The sequence below is a fragment of the Saccostrea echinata genome, unplaced genomic scaffold, assembly GCF_033153115.1.
Source record: "Saccostrea echinata isolate AGI-Se365-2 ecotype Australia unplaced genomic scaffold, CSIRO_AGI_Sech_v1 ptg000006l, whole genome shotgun sequence".
In the NCBI taxonomy this organism is placed as follows: Eukaryota; Metazoa; Mollusca; class Bivalvia; order Ostreida; family Ostreidae; genus Saccostrea; species Saccostrea echinata.
The window spans coordinates 15,150,780-15,173,389 of NW_026889755.1; the positions used below are offsets into that span (position 1 = coordinate 15,150,780).

General features: G+C 32.3%; 2 protein-coding genes across 2 annotated transcripts; both read right to left on the reverse strand.

Annotated features, from left to right (window-relative positions):
* Positions 1–1,703: 1,703 nt before the first annotated feature.
* LOC133180280 (putative glycerol kinase 5) lies at positions 1,704–22,559 on the reverse strand. The gene is given in 17 exon segments (XM_061314823.1): positions 1,704–2,007; positions 2,798–2,934; positions 5,688–5,851; positions 6,078–6,121; positions 6,654–6,704; positions 6,841–6,945; positions 7,085–7,211; positions 7,893–7,953; positions 9,047–9,120; positions 9,840–9,977; positions 10,759–10,800; positions 11,231–11,320; positions 11,643–11,736; positions 18,951–19,026; positions 20,123–20,216; positions 20,839–21,003; positions 22,450–22,559. Coding segments are annotated over 17 exon segments (1,641 nt in total). The 5' UTR covers positions 22,483–22,559; the 3' UTR covers positions 1,704–1,861.
* LOC133180121 (protein IMPACT homolog) lies at positions 16,326–17,591 on the reverse strand. The gene has a single exon (XM_061314697.1). It carries the CDS (start codon positions 17,589–17,591, stop codon positions 16,326–16,328), a length of 1,266 nt encoding a protein of 421 aa, XP_061170681.1.
* Positions 22,560–22,610: the final 51 nt, after the last annotated feature.

Sequence of the window (22,610 nt, forward strand, 5' to 3'; positions counted from 1 at the left end):
TTTTATTCACTATCAACATCATAGCCCTTTATACGTGAAAACTCAAGTAAAATAAATCTGCATGTTTTCCAGTCGTTCAGCCATGACAGTTCTCGCGTGATGTACTGAGACTTGCGCTTGAAATTTAGAATCACTTGATAATGTAAATGTCGGTGTTGATAAATGTTTGTGTTGTATGATATAACTAAACATCGATAAATAAAAGCATTCCATGTGATATTTTTATCATAAACAGTGATATTTATGCTTATAATAAGGGAAATCCATACAGATCCGCTCCCCTAGATCCCAAATTCTCATTGGTTGTCCCAAAATAAAATCGATCAAGGTCAGTAAACATGGCGGATAAATTCAAGTTGTGATGTTGACATACATGAAAAATAACCGATATACGGATTGTTCTGTGTATTTTTGGATCAATTCATGTCCTGCATAACTACATTTTATGAGTTCAGGTAAGATATGTTAACAAAATACCCACTTACTGATAATTTGAGCCGAAATCTGTGTGGTAGTGAATCACTCCCGCACTTGCACCACTACGGAGATCCTAAGGAGTTGTAGCCCTCTCCCAAAAAAAAAAAAAAAAAAAAAAAAAAAAAAAAATTTGGAGAGGGCTACATTATTGCAGCTACCTGTAAACATGCATTAACTTTTAAGCCCCAACTTAACCCCAGGGTCTATGATTTCAAAAAACTTGATTACACACAACTTGATAATGCTTGCATATTGATTCAATTCAGAGTAGCTCTGCTACATATGAAAAATTTCCTTTATACACTCATGTAAAACTTTAATTGCCTACTGTGGCCCCAGGAAGGCATGATTTGAACAAATCAAAATCTACATTATAAAAGCTTTAATTCACGTAAGTTTCTTTTCTGGCTAGTGACTCGAGAGAATTTTTTTTCTTCAAATGATCCCTTAAATTGTCCATATTTCTTTATAATATTGAAAAAGGGAGTGGCCCTTCATTTGAGGAAACTTGAATCCCTTTTACCCAAAGATATTCTAGACCAAATTTGATTAAAATTGACCTTAATTCTGAAGAAGAAGAAAATCTGAAAAGTTTAAAACAATGACAATGCAAACAAATGAATTCTGATCAGAAAAGCCTTTGGCTCAGGTGAGCTAATTATGAAGGCACCATAAAATGGGAGTATACCCTGTCACAATTTACAGTTGTACACATGGGGCATCAAAGGAGCAGTTCAAACACATAATAAAAGTTGTAAAGGAAATTGATTTAAAATCTAATCCTGGTTAATTATTAGCATAAAATAGTATACATATATGTACATATACTGGTATGACTATATATATTCAAGTGTCATGGTAATATAACTCTGACCTTTCAACTGTATCTATGAACATATGAATATATGGATATCATAGACTTAATTTGTTCTTTCAATAACCCCAGAAATCTTATATGGCACATGCTTGTCAACAGTAAATACTTTAAAACACAACAAGGTTGTTAAGCTCTTAAAAAGGTTGTTGATAAAATATTTTTTTTAAAATAAATGACTCTTTGGGTTGTAGTAATTAAATATTTTAAAATGACAAGGTAGCTATCAACTTCATTGATGGTGGGGGGAGGGGGGGGGGGGGGGGGTCAAATAAACTATACCAGCAAACAAGTAGTTATCATATAGCAAAATAAATATATCTTTTAAAATATAAGTAAAAAATATCACTTTTCTTGAGAATTTTAAAATACGCCTATCATAGAATTATTCTTTTTTTTTTTACCATCATTAATATAATATTCCCATTTATAGTCAAGAACTGCATAGATTTTCAATATATTTGTAAGGGGTTTACAAAGTGTTCAGGGAGAGCAGTAAGTCTTCTTTTGTTAACTGTACCATTCCCGTGAACGATGGACTGCCTTCTCCCACTGCACAAATCTGTCCTTGTACGCTGGCCAGGCATCTTTTTCTGCTGTGAACACAGTCTCTGATTCACGGATTTCCCTCAATTCCGACTTATTCTTCCATATCCCTAAATCACGCAGAGGGGAAAAAATTTCAAAATATATGATGATGTACACTGAAAGGCATTTAAGGATCAATGTGCGTGTTTCTAGTATTTTTACAAATATCAGCATCCAGACAAAAAAAAAATATTTATAAAACTTTCTGTGTCATAAATAAAGATTTTCAATACTGTGAACTTCAACAAATTTTTTTGCAGTTACAAGATAAATGTTCAAGAAATCTGCAAGGAGAGGGAAAATTTTGCTGTAAACTACTACATGTATTCATTTCTGTACATTGACAGCAAAGCCATCTTAAGTCCAAACAAAAAAAATGGAAAAGAAAATTGGTATATTCTTTAATGAAAAAAAGAAGCAAAAAGCAGCTGCAAAGAAAAAAATCATTGACTTTTAATTTTTTTTTACCAAATGACAAGGTATTCCAAGAGATGAAATATTACATTGGTTTAATTTCACATTGGTAATTTTTTAACCAAAGTAACATTATTATATATATATGACTGCATAGTAAAACTTGGTTATAAAAAAGTCACTGGAACCTTGAATTTTAATTCCCCATTAGTGAATTTCTTTTTATCCATATAAAGAACATAGTGAATGTAAAATGTTTCCTTTAACTGAAATTTCCTTATAAGCAAGTTCTTCATAACCAAATTTCACTGTACATGTAAGCATGAGCTTTTTATTCTTCCTGTTAGTCAAATAAAACTTAACACCATGAGAAGTGAAATTTTCAAATATGAAAAATAAAAGTGGAACAAAATTATTCCAGTTAATAAATATACAGATAAATACCTTTCGCTAGCCCAGCTAGGAATGCTGCCCCTAGACTTGTCATGTTGGCCCTCTGTTTGGCTCTATCTATTGTCTGATTGGTGAAGTCAGCTATCATCTGCATGAGGAAATCATTATTGCACACACCCCCATCTGCCCTGAAAGAAACATCTCAGATGTATTTTTCATTAAAAAGCATGTTTTTGAGCAATATATCCTTGATGTAATTACACAGTAGTCTTTTAAAGCCATAATTGAAGATATCCTCAGACGGTGTGTAGTACTCGTAGAGTAGTTTTTGTTTGACATGCAATGTAGTTGTACAGTAGTAAATATATTGTTATAAATACTTTTTTTTTATTATAAATATGTAATATATGTTTTTCATAAATATCTATAGAATGGTAATCATTAGTGTAGTTATTACAAATAAAATATAAATTGATTCTAGTTTTACACTCTGTGTAATTCAATTTGTTAAATATGTATATTTCTGCATGCAACTTTTTCAGAATGATGCAATTAAATGGAAACCCCATCAAAACTATTTTAAAACTAGTGGGTATTGTTTTTTTTTACAAAAAAACACATGTCTCCCCTTTACCAACATTAACGAGTGCAAATATATGATCAGGGTCAAAAATAATAATGCAGTGCATCTCAACTCAAATTCTGTGTACAAAATTTCAAGTCTTCATGTCAAACAGATCTCAAGTAATGGTCTGGTCGTGTTTTTCTTAATTTGACCTAGAAGAAAGTGGTCAAGGTCAAATATTTTGATGCAGTGCATTTAGTCTTAATGTTGTCTTTCCTTGTTCCAAGTTTGAAATCTTAATGTCAAAAAGTTCTCAAGTTATGACCTAGACTATATTTTCATGTAAACGATTGACCTTGACTTTATTAATAGGTCAAGGTGAAAAAATGTTGCCATTCACCCTTCCTCTATACCACCTCTCCATGTTCCAAGTTTGAAGTCTTAATGTCAGGGTTCTCTAGTTATGGTCTAGTCATGTTTTCTCTATTTGACCTTGAAGAAAGGGGTCAAGGTCAAAATTTTGAAACGTTGCATCTTGTAACAATGTCTTCTTTCTATGTAACAAGTTTGAAGTCCTAATATCAAAGGGTACTCAAGCTAAGGCCTGGACTCTATTTTGATGTAAAAGATTGACCTTGACATTATAATAATTGGATCAAGGTCAAAAATTTTGGTGGCATGCATCCTCCTTCATACCACTTCTGCATGTTCCATGTCTGAAGTCTTTATAACAAAGGATTCTTAAGTAATGGTCTAATCAAGTTTTTACCCTATTTGACCTTGAAGAAGAAAAGAGGTCAAGGTTTTGGTGTGTTGCATCTTGTATCAATGTCTTCTTTCTTTGTTACAAGTTTGAAGTCCTAATATCAAAGGGTACTCAAGCTATGGTTTGGACTCTATTTTGATGTAAAAGATTGACCTTGACCTTATAATAATTGAATCAAGGTCAAAAATTTTGGTGGCATGCATCCCTCCTTTACACCACCTCTGCATGTTCCAAGTTTGAAGTCTTAATGTCAAAAGGTTCTCAAGTTATGGTCAAATCGTGTTTTTTCCCTATTTGACCTTGAAGGCAGAAATGGGTCAAGGTCAAAATTCTAATGCAGTGCATTTTGTCTCAAGGTCTTCTTCCGATGTTACAAGTTTGAAGTCCTAATATCAAAGGGATCTCAAGTTATGGGCTGAACTTTATTTTGATGTAAAAGATTGACCTTGACCTTATAAATAGGTCAAGGTCAAAAATGTTGGTGGCGTGCACTCCTTCTCAATGTCATCTATCTATGTTCCAAGTTTGAAGTCTTAATGTCAAAGGGTATTAAAGTTACGGCCTGGACAAAATTTGGATGAAGAAGAGGAAGAAGAAGAAGAAGAAGAAGAAAATCGACAAAAACAATGTCTCCCCTGGAAGGGGAGACATAATACGAGACTGACAGACTCCTCTGAACAAGGAAAGTAACTTTAATAAATATAAAAACTGAAAAAATACCTGTACATGTACCATTTCTGGGCAAAAAAAACAACATAGACTTAATTAAATCTATGATTTCCACATAATATACAAGAACATGTAATGTAACACACTTAAGGGGCCGAGTGGGGTTTTCATTGCACAATACTTCACACAGCATAGTAAAATAAAGCGTATTTACTCTTTTAAAGCAACTATTTTTACATAATTTATAAAATGTAACAATTTTAGGAAATCTCAGGTTAAAAAATCTAATTACATTCTTATATAACTGATTTTTTAAATGATTTTTCAAAGGATGGGTAGATAGACGTCATACATGTAATAGTTGTGTTTTTGACGTTATGAATAACCGAAGTTCTTTAAGCGGGGTCAATAATTATGTCATCAAATTAAAAGTATGAAATAGATGTTCTTGAAATTTCAAGCATAGGAAATTGAGAATCTCACAATCATTTTCATTATTTTTTATTTAAATCTGTATACAAAGTATCTGTCAAGTTTTGTTGTACTCCATAAAAACAGGAAAATATCATGAATTTCGACATTTTGAGATGCCTCCTCTGGAAACCAGATGGTATAATTTTGTGTTTCTTACATAAAATGTACAATATAGTATTACCCTTCAAATAATATAATTTGAGCAAAATATCTATAGTAGCATTTGTATAATTTGCTCTGAAGTGCAAAAAAATGGTAATTTCCTATGTAATTCTATTAGTAAATGAACCTGTATTTTGAGATGGTCCCCAAAAAATAAGCAGACGGTAGATTTTCACTAAACTTGGCATATATTCTGAAGTCAGTGTAAGGTACATATGGTGTAAAATTAAAGAGTTTCTCTATAGTAGTTTTCACACAATAAAACCCCAGTCGGCTCCCTTGAATTTAAAATGTGGAGTTTCTACCTGATATGGGACAGAGGAATTTTGGTCTCTGATAAGATGGTTTCATAGAGTAATTTAACCCTGAATGCCAAGTTTTCTAGGAGTGCTCGGACTATGTGAGCTTTGGTTGTGGTGGGTTTCAACCCAATCAGAGTAGTCACTGCTTTATCATCATTAATAGGGGCCTGAAAAAAAATTTACAGAAAATATCATAAACTTAAGTAATTAAATATGTACAGTGACATGGATTCAAATATAGAACATGTACAGTGTATATAATTTCTGCCAATGCATGAGCTCATATTACCGGTATTTATGTGTCGTGCTCCCAACAGTGTAAACTTCAAGCAAGATAAAGCAAATTTTTTTTTTACCCTCGACTTGTAGCAGTGCAGGCACGGTCATTCCTACCTGTAATCCACTGAAGGCTCCAACAAAATAGACCCCGTCACTATCTACAAACAGGGCATGAAAACAAAGTTACATCACAACAAAGTACTGGTACACCTTACAACAAACAGACAGTACTGACAATACAAGTTTTTGTTTCAATTCTTCTCTGCACTACAGCCTACATTAGGGACAACTTGGTCTTCACTAAATTCTACATCAGGGAGACAGGGACACAACAATCAAAATATGGTTTCATCAAACTGTTAGTACAGATGCTTCCACAATCTAAGCCATTTCACTTTAATCAATTTCTTCGAAACTATAATGCTATAGGTACTAATTCCTTTTGCTTTACACTGTTGATGTATACAAAACAAGTTAACAGGAATAGAGAAATACAGTAAAACACGCTTATAATGAAGTGTCAGGGATGGACAATTTTGCTTCGTTATAAGCCTAATTCATTAAAGCTGTTCATGTTAAAATATAATTTAAAGTTGCACAAAATGAAAATTACTTCACTGTAAGCATCAATTCATTATAAGCGTGTTCATTCTATAAGCGTGTTTTAGCTGTAACATGTTCTGAACTTACCTGGGACACTTTCCGCTATTTTAGCTGTGTCTCCTACATCATCCACAAAACCTATGAAATTGTAAATACAAATAAAGTGAGTTTTACTCTTAAAGTACTGTATAAAACAAAAGTTTCACTTCAAGTCTGGGTAGATACTTATCATAAGTAAGCATTAAATTTTATTTTCCTGATTATTTCACTTTACCTAATGATTTAGCCCATTCTATGATGGAACCAGTGTCTGTTATGCTCCCCTCTGCTACAAATGTTGTCTCATTTCCTATTTTCCAACCCACTATAGGATAAAGTCCTAAAAGGTAAGTAAAGTCCATCTAAAGTTTACATCAGACTTCTCTGTATTTCTAAAACAATTTCAAGAAATGTTCCACTGAATGCCAGTTCAGGATTTTGATCTTCTAGAAAGAACATTGTTTAGATTCTTCTTTTACCTCCAACAGAGGCATGAGGTGTGTCTCCACAATTCAAATCAAGAAAAGTCCCTGTTCCCATGGTGCATTTGATGTCTCCAACTTCAAAACAGCACTCCCCAAACAATGCCCCGGTCTGATCAGAAACCTACATGATAAGAAGGATCACTGTTAAACCCTGTGTATACATGAAGTAATGTAGATTCCTTATTTTTCGCGAGTACCGGGTACTTATTTTCGCGAAATGGCTCTTTGACGTCAAATCGTGAGAACAATAATTCGCGAGTGGACGGTTGATCAAGAGATTTTACACTGATTTCAGCACCATAAAAATAAAAGCAAGTAATTTTATTTCGCGAGGCGTGCTTTACGTGATAATTAATTTCTCGCGTACATTTAGGAATGTACAGTATTGTTCCTCTCAGAAATTAGAATGTGTTTCTGAATTTGAAATCACTATTGACCACTAGCTGACAAAGTCAAAAAGGGCCTGCAGTTTGTTTGTTTTTTTTATCAATAATTTTGACCTTGCAGAGCAAGTGGCTTCGGAATTTATAGGGATCCTTTTCAATTGTGAAATGAATATTAAGCTAGGCTTCATGATATGTATTTAAAATTTTGTATCAAGCATTTTAAAATGGGCTTTTTTGAAAATATTCCATTTAGAATTGATCTTGACCTTTGAAATCAAAAGATTCTTCTCCATTCTTGATTATATATAAAGTAACCTGAGGCACATGGGCCACAATGCTCACCAGAATTACTTTAGCCCCGCTGTTCAGAAGATTGTTAAAAGATTTTTATATTCTTTTGAAAAATAAATACTTACTACTGCAGTAATGGGAATGGCTGCCCCAAATATTGCTGGATCTGTGGTTCCAAAATCTCCACTACAGCAATAAAAAAAATGAGCAACAGTTCATACCATGATAAACTAACCTATTACGCAAGTAATTACATAAGCAGCCCACACATACAAAGTACCATGTATTTACTATTTAAAAACTATTATATAATCAACCTGCACATAAAAAGTACAATGTATTTACTATTTAAAAACTATTATATAATCAACCTGCACATAAAAAGTACAATGTATTTACTATTTAAAACTGTGAGTGGGTTAAACCAGAAGTATCTGAGGAGACTCTAACTCTACTGGCGTGTACTTATAATAAAGATTTCAAAGATATATCTTAGTATAGGCTTCTTGAATGTGTACCATGTCTAATTGAAATCCGACCAAAACTGTAGGGGGAGTAATGTTTTGTAAGAATTTCACACTCAGGAATTTCTTTCTGTAGTATAGAACTGTTGGAGGAGTAGCATTTTAAAAAGAATTTCCAAGAATTTTCTATTTTCAGTATTATGGCAACATAATTTGCCAAAATCAAAAACTGATGTATAGAATGTATATGCATCTTAGAATAATCTTAGTATAAGGAATATCATTTTGAAAGAATTTCCTTTTTAGTAACCATGGTTACATCATTTATCAAAATCAAAACCCATAAATAGAATGATGTATCTTAGTGTAGTCTACTTGTGTACCAAGTTTTAATGAAATTGGACCAAAACTGTATGGGGAGTAGTGTTTTGAGAAAAAAAACTGCTTACAGACAGACGGACAGACAGACACCTACGGTTGTCCCTAAGACCCAGGGGCCAGGGAAATTCCCCGCCTATAATGATGTAATCCCCCGGTTATTCTGGTATTCCCCCTCAACTCCCTGTTGGGGGAGGAACCCCAAACCCCTTTCTACCTCTTTAATGTTTCTTGCTATTTCAATACTTAGGGAAAACCCTGGACACCTTACAATTGCATAAGCTCCAGTAGAGCTAACAAAAAAATCATTAGTCCTTAAAAAATTACAATAAATTTAATTTTGAAATATTTCAAAACTGGATTTTTTACAGGACATATACACAGACTTCTCTTCTTACAATGTATAAAACACTGAGCCCCTTTCTTACTGTTAATACCTGGTGTCTCGGATCTCGGGTAAAATTTCCATAGGAATGTTCAACAAGTTACATACAATGGTGCTCCATTCAAACTGAAAACAAAACATATGCATACATATTATGAACACTGTCAGATGTATGTACAAATCAGTGCAGCTATAGTTAGATAACATGGTTATATTGAAAGGATGAAAGTTTGACAATTTCAATATTTTAGAAACATGACGAGTGAAAACTTTAACAGTACTCTTTAACAAGAATGTCAAGGTTGATGAATGGTAACTTTGATGTTTTTTCACTTATTCTGCAATTTCGCCAACATTTCCATGTCATCAAAGTTTCCGCTTTTCCAGTAGCATAAAAGGCTTTCAAGAACAAACTACGTGCAAGTCTTTTTTACAGTGCATTATTGTTAACACTGAAAATAATTTCAGAACATTACATAGTTTTAGTCAGGTATATCTAACTGTCAATCTTGAATACAACAGTTTTATCAAATTATTAACAAGGCTGCAAATATTAAATCTAATTTGCTGACATTGTGTGACAATACAAAGAGTAGGTTTTTTATTATAGAATTTAACGTCTCTCTTTTTGACATAATATACAGATTGAACTTCGGTATCTCAAACACTGATATCTCAAATACTATGGATATGTAGAAGTGATCTGGAAGTACCAACCCCTTATTCTTTAAGTATTTTACCCTGGTTATCTTGAATCCTTGGATATCTCGAAGTTTTTCTTAGTCCCATTGAGTTTGAGATAACGAGGTTTGACTGTACTTAAGGTAAAAGAACAAATGACATACCTGGTAGGGATCAAACAGCCCTGTTCCACTTGCACAGGAGTAGTCAGTCACTATAAGCTTTTCTTTTGTCAATTTATATAACAACCATGTTTCTATACAACCTAGGCACACCTCATTTACAGCTAACTTGGCTCTCAGCTACATGGAAAATAGAATTTTTCAAATACATGTGAATTCATTTTTGTATGAGTGAAAAAAAGCATTAACTGTTACCTACAAATTGTTTCTCAATCAGTTCAGTGTACTAAAGATACATGTATTTTGCTAACAATCCAATAAAATTCAATATGCACGTACATGTGTATATTAAATATGCATGTACATGTATATGTATATTAAATTTCAGAACATGTAAAACTACTAGTACCTGAAAAGTTCTGAATCAGCATGATCAGGTATCAATTTTTATTTCTTCATATTTTAGACTAAGTACAGTAAATTCAGTTTACACAGAGATAAAAAACTATGAGATATCATTGACAAATTTCACAAACATACCTTGTTTAAAATTACAATTTTTAAAGTAAAAACACAGATAAGACTATATATTTTTTTCTGATTCCTTGATTCTCTTTTTTTTTGACCTAAGTTTATTTGCTTAAGCTTAGATACAAAATTTTAATTTTGCATCCCAACATAAGTGTAAAACTCTGGAAGGGATATAAAACAAATAAACAAACAATTTTGTAGCATCTGGTATTACACTATTACAAGTACATGTACAGTTAACTTCATTATCTCGAATACCAGGACATTGGCAGTCCCAACAACTTTTTTTGTCTGTATTTCACCCTCATTATCTCAATTCCTTGGATATCTCGAAGTTTAATCTTGGTCCCATCAAGTTCGAGATAACAAGGTTCCACTGTACTTCACAGATTAGGGAATTATAGTTTTTTTATGCAGTTTATGACCTTACCTCTTCCACATTTTCTAAAACCCAGATCAACCTCATTGTAACCTAAAAGAGAGAGAAATGACAGAATCATTTTTTACTGTCCATTCAATGCATCACGTACCTTTCAACTTTCTGTTTAATTCAAACTTACAGTATGTAAATCTAAAATACATGTATATTAAAAATTCTTTCTACATTGTAAAATTCTGAGAGGATTGTAAACTAATGCACAATCATAAAAACATGTACAAAAGTTGATCAGTAAATTCAATTTTTTTCTTCTACAAGTAAAAAGAAAGCCACAAATTATGAGGGATTTAGGTATGCTAAGAATGGCCAATGGAAATCACTACAAACTACTGTAAAAAGTACTGGACTTCAATGAAACACTTTTAAACTGAAAATGACAGACTTTAAATTGAATATATGCATACAGATTTCCTTCAGATGTTTATCAAAAAGGGGAAAAAATGATTAAATGGCATCGTCTCACCTGCTGTGACATGAATTTCAGTACACTTGCTGACAAGAACCTTTTCTGTCAGGTGAACATGTGTAGAATTGAGGAACCATTATTTAAAGCCTGAAAATTTAAAAATTCACATGTAGTACAGTAAAACATAGTTATAGCAAAAATGCAAAATACTTATAATTCATTATAATATTCAAGGCCAATTCATAATTAACACTTAAGAAACTGAATTGTACACTTAATGGATATAGTGTGTTAAGTTTATAACGATTAACAAAATTTTTCATCACTGGCCCTTTACCATAAGCATATTTTACTGTAGACGGTCGACAGTAACATAAATCTTAAAATAAACAGCAATTAAATTAACTCTAGAAAAAGGATTTTCCAAGGAAATATGCATATTAAATACATACAAAGTACATGAACTTGCCTTCATTCTTAATGAATTATTCCAGCTTTTGACAATGTTCCTAGATCTCAAGTCTTGCCAAGTTATGAAGTTGTGAAATGGTTTTCCAGTTGTTCTACGAAAAATTGTCAAGGAATTAATTATTAATTAACTTTTCTACGAGATAATTAATTAATTTACAACAGATTTTGTTTGATATTCTATGAATCCATTTTTTGGGGAAAATTATTTCTATCTCGTAGAAAAGTTTTTTTTTTTTTTTTTTTTTTTTTTTTTTTTTTTATTAATACCAATTGTCACACACATGTCTATAATCTGGATTACAACATTATATCATTAATGAATATAATAAACAAATAAACAAAAAAAATTATAATTGTGACAACTGAGAGATAGAGAGAGAGAGAGAGAGAGAGAGAGAGAGAGAGAAAGAAAGAAGGAGAGAGAGGGGAGGGGGTTGAGAATGGTAAAAGAAGAGCATGATCAAAGATAAATGTCTGTTCATTAAAGTACTGGTAAGAGTATGTCCAAGGATTGTGCAAAATATCTTTAAGTGCCTATTTGCAGGGTCTTACATAAGTGAAAGCCAATTTTTCCATTTATTATTAAACTCTTTAATTTGATTACTTTTTGTTGCGCTATATTTCATGGTAGATAGTAATGTTTTAACATCTCCACGTAATCCTTGTAATCTCAAAACCTCATTACGACATTTAGTTCTGTATATAAATGATTTAATACATAACAGTATTGTATTTAATTCCTTACTATTGGGTATTGGGTTTCCTAGTATGAATGTACAACTATCTATTGGAAATTCTATATTATGAGCTTCGCAAAGAATGGTAAAACTATTTATAAGTTCTTGAACCTTCTGGCATTCCCACATAATATGAAAAATTGTTTCCTCACATGTCTGACAGAAGCTACACAATTTAGTATCTTTCAAACCCATTTTATATAAAATTTTATTTGTAACTAAGATATGTTGATTTATTCTGAATTGTAGCCATTGTAATTTAGAACTTTTTGTACATTGGAAAGGAATTTTGTATAGCATTTCCCATAGGGAATCTTGAATTTCAAAATGTTTACTCCATTTCACTTTTGAGAAAGGTACTACATGTTCTGTATTCAAAATATTATACATAGGTTTTGTTCCTTTTTTAGCTAAACAGAATAATTTTAAATAAAAAGGTAGAATGGGCTTTGGGTTTGATCTTTCTTTGTTTACTTTTTCTACAGCCATAGCTACTTTTATAACTTTCTGTAGACTTGCATAGGTTAAAAAATTGGTTTCTATATTAAATTTTGCTTGAAGTTCTTCTAATTTTAGAAAAGTTCCCTGTTCATCTAACAAATCTGAAATAAATATTACACCATTGATAAACCATTTAGAGTAAAAAATGGGCTTATTGTCAATTTTGAGTTTTTTATTGTGCCCAAGATGATTTTAAGCCCTTAATGTAGTTATTTATATCGATCATATTCAATCCACCACTCTTATACTCTTGAGTAATTTGTTTTCTTTTTATCTTGTCCACTTTAGATCTCCATAGAAAATTAAACATAACGTTATTTAGATTTTTAACAAAACATTCAGAAGGTGAAGGTAAAGCAATAAAGAGATGGTTTAACTGTGCTATTAGTAGTGATTTAATAAGTGAAATCCTACCCAAGGGAGTTGTACGTCTTTTACTCCATTGTAGTATTATATTCTTAATTTTAACCAATTTTTTGTCATAATTAAGTTTTGGAATTCTAGTTAAGTCCACGTCAAAATAAATACCTAATACTTTAAATTGTGTTGTCCACTGGAAATTCATTTCATTAAGTAATCTTTCATTTGAATACTTTTTGCTTCCTATCCATACTATTTGTGTCTTAGAGAGATTAATTTTAAGTCCTGATAATTTATAAAATTTATTTATTTCTTCAATACAGTTTCTTAGGGATTGTTCTGTTCCATCTAGTATAACTAGCGTATCATCCGCATATTGAGACATTAAATATTCCTCCTCATCAATTTTAATACCTTTAATTTTTTTGTTATTTTTTATTTTTAAAGCTAAAATTTCTGCACATAGTAAAAATAAATATGGTGAAATTGGATCACCCTGACGACAGCCACGGCCTAGTTTAAAAAAATTGGATAAATGACCTGCTTGATTGATAGCTGATACAATATTACATTGAAATACTGAAATCCATCTTCTTAGAGAAGGCCCAAAATTAAAGAATGTAAGAGCTTTATCAATAAAATTCCATGAAACTGTGTCAAAAGCTTTTTCAAAATCAATCATTAACAACAATCCAGGGATATTTCTTTCTTCTGTATAATGCATTAAATCATAAATTAATCTAGTATTTTCACCTATGTATCTTCCGGGTACAAAACCTGTCTGGTCTGAACTTATGATTGTGTTCAAGATATTTTTCATTCGACTTGCTATACAGCCAGAACCTATTTTATAGACAACATTTAGTAAAGATATTGGGCGCCAATTTTTTATAAAAAATTTACTTTTTCCTTCTTTAGGTATACAAGTGATAATTCCCTGTTTTTGTGTTACAGAAAGCTCTCCTTTTTTATAACCATAATTTATTGATCTTACTATGAAATTACCTAGCTGTTTCCAAAACACTTTGAAGAATTCTGTTGTAAAGCCATCGCTTCCAGGACTTTTATCATTTGACATATTTTTTAAAACTAGTAATGCTTCATTCAAAGATATTTCCCCTTCAAGACTATTCTTTTGTGTATCACTAAGTTTTTCTGCAGAAATATCCCAAGTATGATCACTTAAATCAACTTCTGTTACCGCAGAATTAGCCTCATAGAGTATTTTATAATATTTTTCAATTTCCAGAAGAATGTCTCTCTGATTTGTTACTTCCGAATCTATTGATTCATCTTTAATCAATTTAGGGATTATTTTATTTGTATAGTGTCTGTTCTCAAGGTTGAGAAAGTAATTAGTAGGTTTTTCTCCTTCATTCATCCATTTTACTCTAGACCTTATGATATTTCCCATAAGTTTGTGGTCTCTTATATTTTCCAATTCCTTTTTCTTATCATTAATTGTTTGGATATTTTTATCATAGTCTTTTTCCAGATTTTCAATTTCAGACATTAGCTGTTTTTCTTTCTCATTACTTTTTTTCTTTATATAACTAGAAAATGAAATGGTTTTACCTCTAATTTCCATTAAGAGTGTTTCAAGAAAAAGCTGATCATCTATAGTAAACTGAATTTCTGCAGGTGATATATCTTTGATATATTCTTTAGAATATATAGGTAATGCATAATTTTCTTTTGTTTCCTGAATAACTTTGTTGACTGTTTCAATATACTTAATATCTTGAAGAAGTGAGTTATTAAATTTCCACAAACCCTTTCCATGTGTCAGCTCATTTAATTTAATCTTTAAATATATAGGTGAGTGGTCAGATTTATAACTATTCAAAATTTTACTTTCTTCAACACCATTTAAATAAGAACTTGATATAAGAAAGAAGTCTAATCTTGCTTGTTTACATGGGGAAGGTTTACGCCAAGTATATCTTGTTTCATCAGGATTCATTTCTCTATAAATATCACTGAAATTGTAATCAGAAATGATTTCTAAAACTTTACTTCTTGCCTTTGGATTATTAATGTGAAGATAATTGAAATAATCTTTTTCTGGGTCCAAAACTAAATTAAAATCTCCTACCAAAATAACATCTTGATTTGATAAATCTTTTATAATTTCTGATAGTCTTTCATAAAATGAGGGTGTATCCTCATTTGGTCCATATATTGTAATTAAGCTCAGACGCTTGTTTTCAATTGTCAAATCTAGAGCCAAAAGATTCCCTGCATCATCAGATATTTTATTATGAACCTTATGCTCAAAATTATTATTCAAAAATATAGCTACACCTCTTGACTTTGATGAAAAAGAATTAAAATATGCCTCATATCCCCATTCATTTCTTATATCATTCTCCATATCACTTGTAAAATGAGTATCTTGTAGACACAGAATATTGCATTGAAATTGCTTATAATATTGGAGTACATCTTTTCTCTTTTTATAATCATGCAGACCCTGACAGTTTGCTGAAACTACTGTAACACCAGACATGATATATGAAATTGAACTGTTGCAAAACACTTGGACAAACATTCACTTACCATCATTAACTCATAAACATGCAGAATGAGAAACAGAAAAGAAGTTGCTCTAAAGGTAGAAGAGAAGATTGGAGAAGGGTTTAGTAATAAAGACACATGCATCATAGAGAGGTAGATATGGACTTGTTAGAGATTTGGTCGGAAGGGCAGAGACAATTTATAAAAATAAATCATATCGGATATGCCGCCATGAAGATAAAATAATAAACAAAAAAGAGTGAACATTTAAATTCCGGAAAACTACAAATATATTTTCCAAGTCGGAAATTATTTTTAAATCCGGATTTTTGCATTTCTATTGACAAAAATAAAGATTTTTTAAACACAACTTTCAATATTTTAAAATTTGAAATGAAGACGGCATTAATATTCGTATTCTCTCATGAAAAGAAAAACATATTTACAAAATCATAAAGGCCAGATTTCATAAAACGCCTATTATGTCAATTATAATAGTTCTTTACTAAGTTGTATTATTGTTAAAGTTATGTACTGTCAGATTACCGTGCATATGGCTTCAAAAGTCAAATTTCCATGGAATTAGCGACTTCGTTTATTAGTTGTTCCACGATTGCGAATCTTTGAGGTCCAATATGGGCTTCGCCCATCCATCTTGTAATGACGAAAGCTGTGTTGTGAATTTGATTTTCTCTCATGTATCGCAAAAGTCTGCGCCCTGCCCCATGTTCACAATCATCATGATAATTTTCGTGCACGGTACCATCTACTGTAGAAAATCTATAAACTAAGATGCGATTATCTGCACTTGCTGCATATGGATCTATTAAAACCTTGCTGTACATATTCTTGACATCCTCCACAGTCTTAACTCGAGCACCGAAAGCCATAAATTCCGAGCCGTCCTTTTTGATGGGGTCCGAGTTTTTTGTCTCAACTGAGTCTAGATGTTCTGTCTCTTCAGGCGTTACCAATAAGGCGTCCGCATTTGATAGAAATGGTATGTCATCTTTATAACTGGAGCCATTGGGCAAGATGATCTGATTCTTTTGAATCTTAACAGTGATGTTTTGGCTGCGCAAAGACTCTGCTGTATCATAAACCCTGTTTCGAGCGGATACAATGGATGCAGGTTGTTGTGTAGTAATAAAGAAGGGTAATGGTTGTTTGGCAATTTTCTTTAGCTTTTGAGCATAAAGAATTGTGTTAATTTTACTACGGTCGGTCAACTTTGCAGTAATGGATACAGGTCGGTCAGAATTGTATTGTGGGCGTGCCCCATTCCTATGAATCCTTACAAAACTAACATCCACCCCTAGAAGTTCTTTAAAAGTTACTGGCATTGATGTGGGTAGGTCCTCATTGGGTTCGTAAGGATAATTGTGAATAAGGATATTGTCTCGCATAGACCTTGACCTAAGATCCGTAACCTCGTGTTCCATAAGAGACATTTTTCTGTCCATTCGAATTACAACTGACCGTAGTAATTCCAGTTCTCTCCGCAGTTGAGTGTTTTCTTGACGTAGCAAAGATATGTCGTCATAATTGCTCTCGCTTTGTTCTGCAACGTATTTTAATTTTGAAATTACGCTCTGATCACCCTCCCATAGATCATTTCTTATAGCTTCAACAGTTGTTTTAATGTCATCAATAGAGCGAGACTGAGAGCTGTCAACAATAGACCGATTAACGGTTGTTTCTTCTATCGGTTCGCTCACACTTTTTTTACTGGGAGAACTAGGCGACTTTGTGTTACCTGGATTCTTCTGTGAACACTCCTCAGTCTGTTTTTTAGAACTTGGCCCGGTTTTCCTTCTCGTGTCTGACGGCATTGTAAATGCAGAAATATGCACAAATATCACAAATAACACTCTCCAGGCACAAAAGGACACAATAAACCAAGGTACGAATATTAAATCCTTCTAAAAATGCCCTAAATTGACCAAAAACTCTGGAGCTCAAATTAAGCCGCCATACCCTTAGATGTCACGTGACTTTTTTTTATCTCGTAGAAAAGTTAATTAATAATTAATTCCTTAATAAAAAAAAAAAAAAAAAAAAAAAAAACTTTTCTACGAGATAGAAATAATTTTCCCCAAAAAATGGATTCATAGAATATCAAACAAAATCTGTTGTAAAAAGTGTGTTAGCATAATTTTAAATGCAATAAAAAAAAAACTGCAGGAAAAGAATGAAACTTTCACACATTAAAAATGATTTATGATATGCTTATAATATAATTCATCATTGTACATGTATCAATTTTGAAAATGTACAATAATCTTTTTTTAAAGCAAAGTTTGAGTCAAAACTCTTATATTTTCTTATTTCTATCAAAAAGGAAATTATTCTGATTTATGACATTTAATGTAACTTTGTCAAAATCAAAATACATACCTCATCTTATCATAAATTTTTATCTGCATTACATTATCAGAAAATTTAACGTAAATCAAGCAATATGCCACTTCTCTTGTCCTGGACACGTATATATGATCAAAAAAAAATTTTTAACCTAAAAACGATCAGCTTTTATTAAAGGGGCCTAGACACAGATTTGAAGTTAATATTTTCTCAAATGTTCTGTACAATATCATGACTTATAGCATTTCACACAGAAATATAATAAAAGCATGTTCAGAAACTTATTTTATCTGGAAATTATTGAAACTACAAATTCTGGTACGCGTTTGATTGACACATATCCTTGCACTTTCACAAAGTGAACTTTATCCTTAATACTGAAGAAAAGTAGAAATCTTGTTGTGTATTAAAACTATAATCCTTAAAATTCAGAGTATAGAAATGTGAGAAAGCAAAACCAACTCACCAGTATTGTCAGTCCGTACTCAGTGATGTGTGCAGAGTTTAACAAGTTGAACACACCCGGTGAAACCTAAACATTAACAATAACAGAGTTTGTGCCCTATTTACAAAAACATTTATGTTTCACCGGGTTATTAAGGACAAAGTTTACGTTGTGAAAGTATTTCCGTGTGAAATGCTATAAAACATTATATTATACAGAAAATTTGAGAAAATATTAACTTCAAATCTGTGACTATAGGCCCCTTTAAGGAGCATACATGTAAATGGGCCTTACTTCCTCTTTCTTATTTCAAGCTCTGACACCAGTGTATACCTTCAGTTTTATAGAAACCAAATTGTACTAAACTTGAATTAAAACCAACCTGTCCCAGGTTAGGAATGTGTTTCTCTGTGTTGTTATACCCATACAAGCCACATCATGGACAGATATTCCTGCGGCTAGAGGAAGAGAAGACATAACGCATGTAATATATTGATAACATTAAAACTGTACAATATGTACATTTCATAGTACAGTTGAATTACATTATCTAGATTACTGATATCTTGAATACCATGGATATGCGATTTGGAAGTCCTAACTACTTTATCTATATTGTATTTCAAACTTGATATCTTGAATCATTCGATTATCTAAATTTTTTTTTTGGGGGGGGGGGGGGGGGAGGGGAGGAGGGGGGTTACTAAGTTCCAGATAATAAGGGTTGCCAGTGTTGAAAGAATCTGATGTATTCAAAAATTAAATCTGTTTAAATTACAATGGATAATATAACTAGATATCGTTGAAATGGTGACCATCTCAAAGGGCCCTGCTTTTAGCAAAGGACATTAGGATGAAAGGCTGTATTTTGAGTTTGACCTTTGACCTTTGACTTAAATCTTCACCCATAGGCACTATTTGAATGATGTATGAGCGAGATGGGGCAAAGGTTCATATACAGGTTACATATTTCCATGTTTGATCCCGTATGTATGGTTCCACCCTACCTTCTACACTATTTCAGGAAGCTGCCTCACAAGTTTCATTTTTTCTGACCCAGTGGTTCTCAAGAAGCACACACAAGCTCTCTATGGGTGAATTGTTGGCCAGTTGGGCCAAGGTGAGAGAAAATATGCTAAGGACAAGGATTTTACATAAAGAAATCTGCTATGACCTTGAACTTTAATGTAGAAAATTAGTTCCAGGTCATTGCACACCCCTATTCCACAAGAACTTTAGGAGTAAAATTTGAGCAAGACTGAAACAAAGGGATAGAAAATATGCTCTAGTCAATGATTTTACACAGATGTGTTTTTTGACCTTGACCCTTGAATACGAAAATTGGTTCAAGTTCATGACACAACCTCTACCCCAGGTACTCCATGGGTTAAGTATGATCCAAATTGGGGCATGGGGAGAGAAACTATTCTCAAATGATTTTGGATGGACAGATGGACAGACATGGATCGACTGATCACTAGAGGGCACTAGCAGAGCGGGGTCCTAATAATATACATTAACACTACACATTATGTTGGGAAAAAAAATATTAACCTCTAATGGACTCTTTGATACTGTCTATGACTTGTTTAACCAGGAGATCGGGGTCCATCTCAAACCATCCAGGCTGAGGATGAAGAAGTTGTATCTAAAAATAATTTTTTGAAATAAAACACTTGAATGAAAAAAGTTCAGATAATGAAAATCTGAAACATTTTCCACATATAGTTGCACATAAGCTTATTCATCTACAATGATAATTAAAATTATTAATTGTGTATCTTTCATGGGCTTAGAAGATTCAGAAATTTTCAAAATATTTTCCTAACATCAAAGTATACACAATTACTCTGTCTTATATACATGTAAGGATGGTAAGAAATCTAGATCATAATTTTCAGTGAACTTGCAGGAGAAAAAAGTATGTCGCATGCATTATCCTTATTCCAAAACTCCCAGTTTATTAAACTGGATGCATAAATAGATATGCAAGATTGTAATTAAATGACCTTTTGGTCATTCTAAATCATATCCCATTATTTTCAAGATTTGATGTTACAGTATTTAATCTCAGAGACTGTCTGTGAATGGCAGGGTACATAAGGGGTGTGGAAAATTGCTAATGACCAGAATCAGGATTTTTTCATGGGAGGAGAAATCTTTATTCAATGAAAAGCCAAAAAAAATTTCAAAGAAAAAAAGAAAATTCTATGGTTTAGGTCCACGCAACTCCTCCCTTCCCCTCTGTTTTCAAAAATGACGTGTCTCACCCTTTTACTGCTGGCCCCTTTTATGTTTCCTTGTTTGTTGTAAATATGACTTCGTAAACTGGTGGTACCAATATCCACTGCCAACACAAATTTCTCCACCCCTTCAGATCCACCACTACTGCCATTCTCATTGTCTGCTGTTGGAGAGTCCATACGAAGTACTTTCTGTAGGGAAAGACATAAAAATATACAGATTGAAAATAAGGAAAACCTTTGTTTGTTTAATAATATTATATGCATCCATTTTCCATTGTTATTTTACTTAGGTTTAAAATTCAGAAAACATCTTAATTTCTCATTGCCTTTTTGCCTGTTGTCAAAAACTCCAAACGAAGTACTTTCTGCAGGAATAGACTCGAAGATAAAGACTAAAAAAAGTTTCACAGTAAAATATGCACCCAATATTTATTGTTCTATACATTTATCTTTAAATCTCCTCATTTCTAAGCTAAATTAATTATTACAGATGTTCTAGAACAAGAATACCTGGGTTAAAAGACTAAATGTGAAAAAAAAAACTCCCAAATTCAAGAAAATGAGATACATTAACTAATTCAGTAAGAAGAAAGATGTACCATATTCTGTAGCTATCTGTAAAAGTGATTTTCATTTTTGTCTGCTTAGGGTTCATTTTTGTTCTTGTGTTCTTTATTTGTAAACAATCCAGGCATGATGTCCAAATTAGCCAAGAGAAAATGCATGTAACCCATCAGAGTGATCAGTTTAAAACCCGAGTTATTACATGTACCGGTATATCCCTCATACAACTACTTCTGCTCCCCTGACATAAGGCATAAGTATAGTTTTAATGATATGATGTGTTTGGGTTTTTCCCACTTTCATTTTTATTTATCAAAAAGTCAAAGTGAAGAATATGTTGCTGTTGGTAAAGAATAGAAACTTTTTTATGATGATATAGCATAGAAATTTAAGCTTGTGTATCTATTATGTAACCAGTATTAATAATTAAGGATGCAATGAATGAATGATGCATCAATTAAGCAAGTGTTAAGTGATAGATTATCCCATGCAGTCTTACTAGAACAGATTTTAGTTTTTCGATCATTATTAACATATAAAATACAGCTGACTTTTGATCTTAATGGGTCATCTCTCCAGTTTCTCTGTTTTTATGGAAACAAAAGCTGGATGTATTCATCATTTCTGGGGTCCAATATGAAGCAAAAATTATGTGATCTATATAGGGCACGTTCAGTCAAGACATCATGTACACGTTTTTGAAGTTAAAAGGTATTTTTCTTTTCCCTGGCCCTTATTATTTTGCAAATTTTGTTTTGGATCAGATCTATCTAAGAACCTTTTCAATAATAGCAAGTTGGACTAGTAAATTTAAATGTTATCATGGCAAGTAGTTCATTTATTTAATTCTTACTTCTTTATGATTAATGTCAGAAAAACAGAAATGGTGGATCATAACTGCAACATTATTTAGTGAAATGTGCCCCTGATAAGTAAAACCTATAAACCCTAGAGCCTTGATCAGCTGTAGATCACTAGACAGAAGATTCCTCGCCATGCTTTGTGCAATCTTAATAATTGCACAGGTTCATTTATGTGTGATTAATGACATATAATATAAATGATGCTTACATGAATAAAACTTTCTCGGTGTTTATCTTCCATCTATATCTTCATCCTGTGAAACACTCTTTATCAAACGAAAAGAAATATAATCTTATCACCGTAATCACGTTTGCACAATGAATCATTGTTGGACATTTTGATTGTCACATGACCTCGAACACTGCCAT

Bases quoted from the DNA above. Each gene is read 5' to 3' on its own strand.
- LOC133180121 (XM_061314697.1), bottom strand. From the start codon at position 17,591: ATGCCGTCAGACACGAGAAGGAAAACCGGGCCAAGTTCTAAAAAACAG.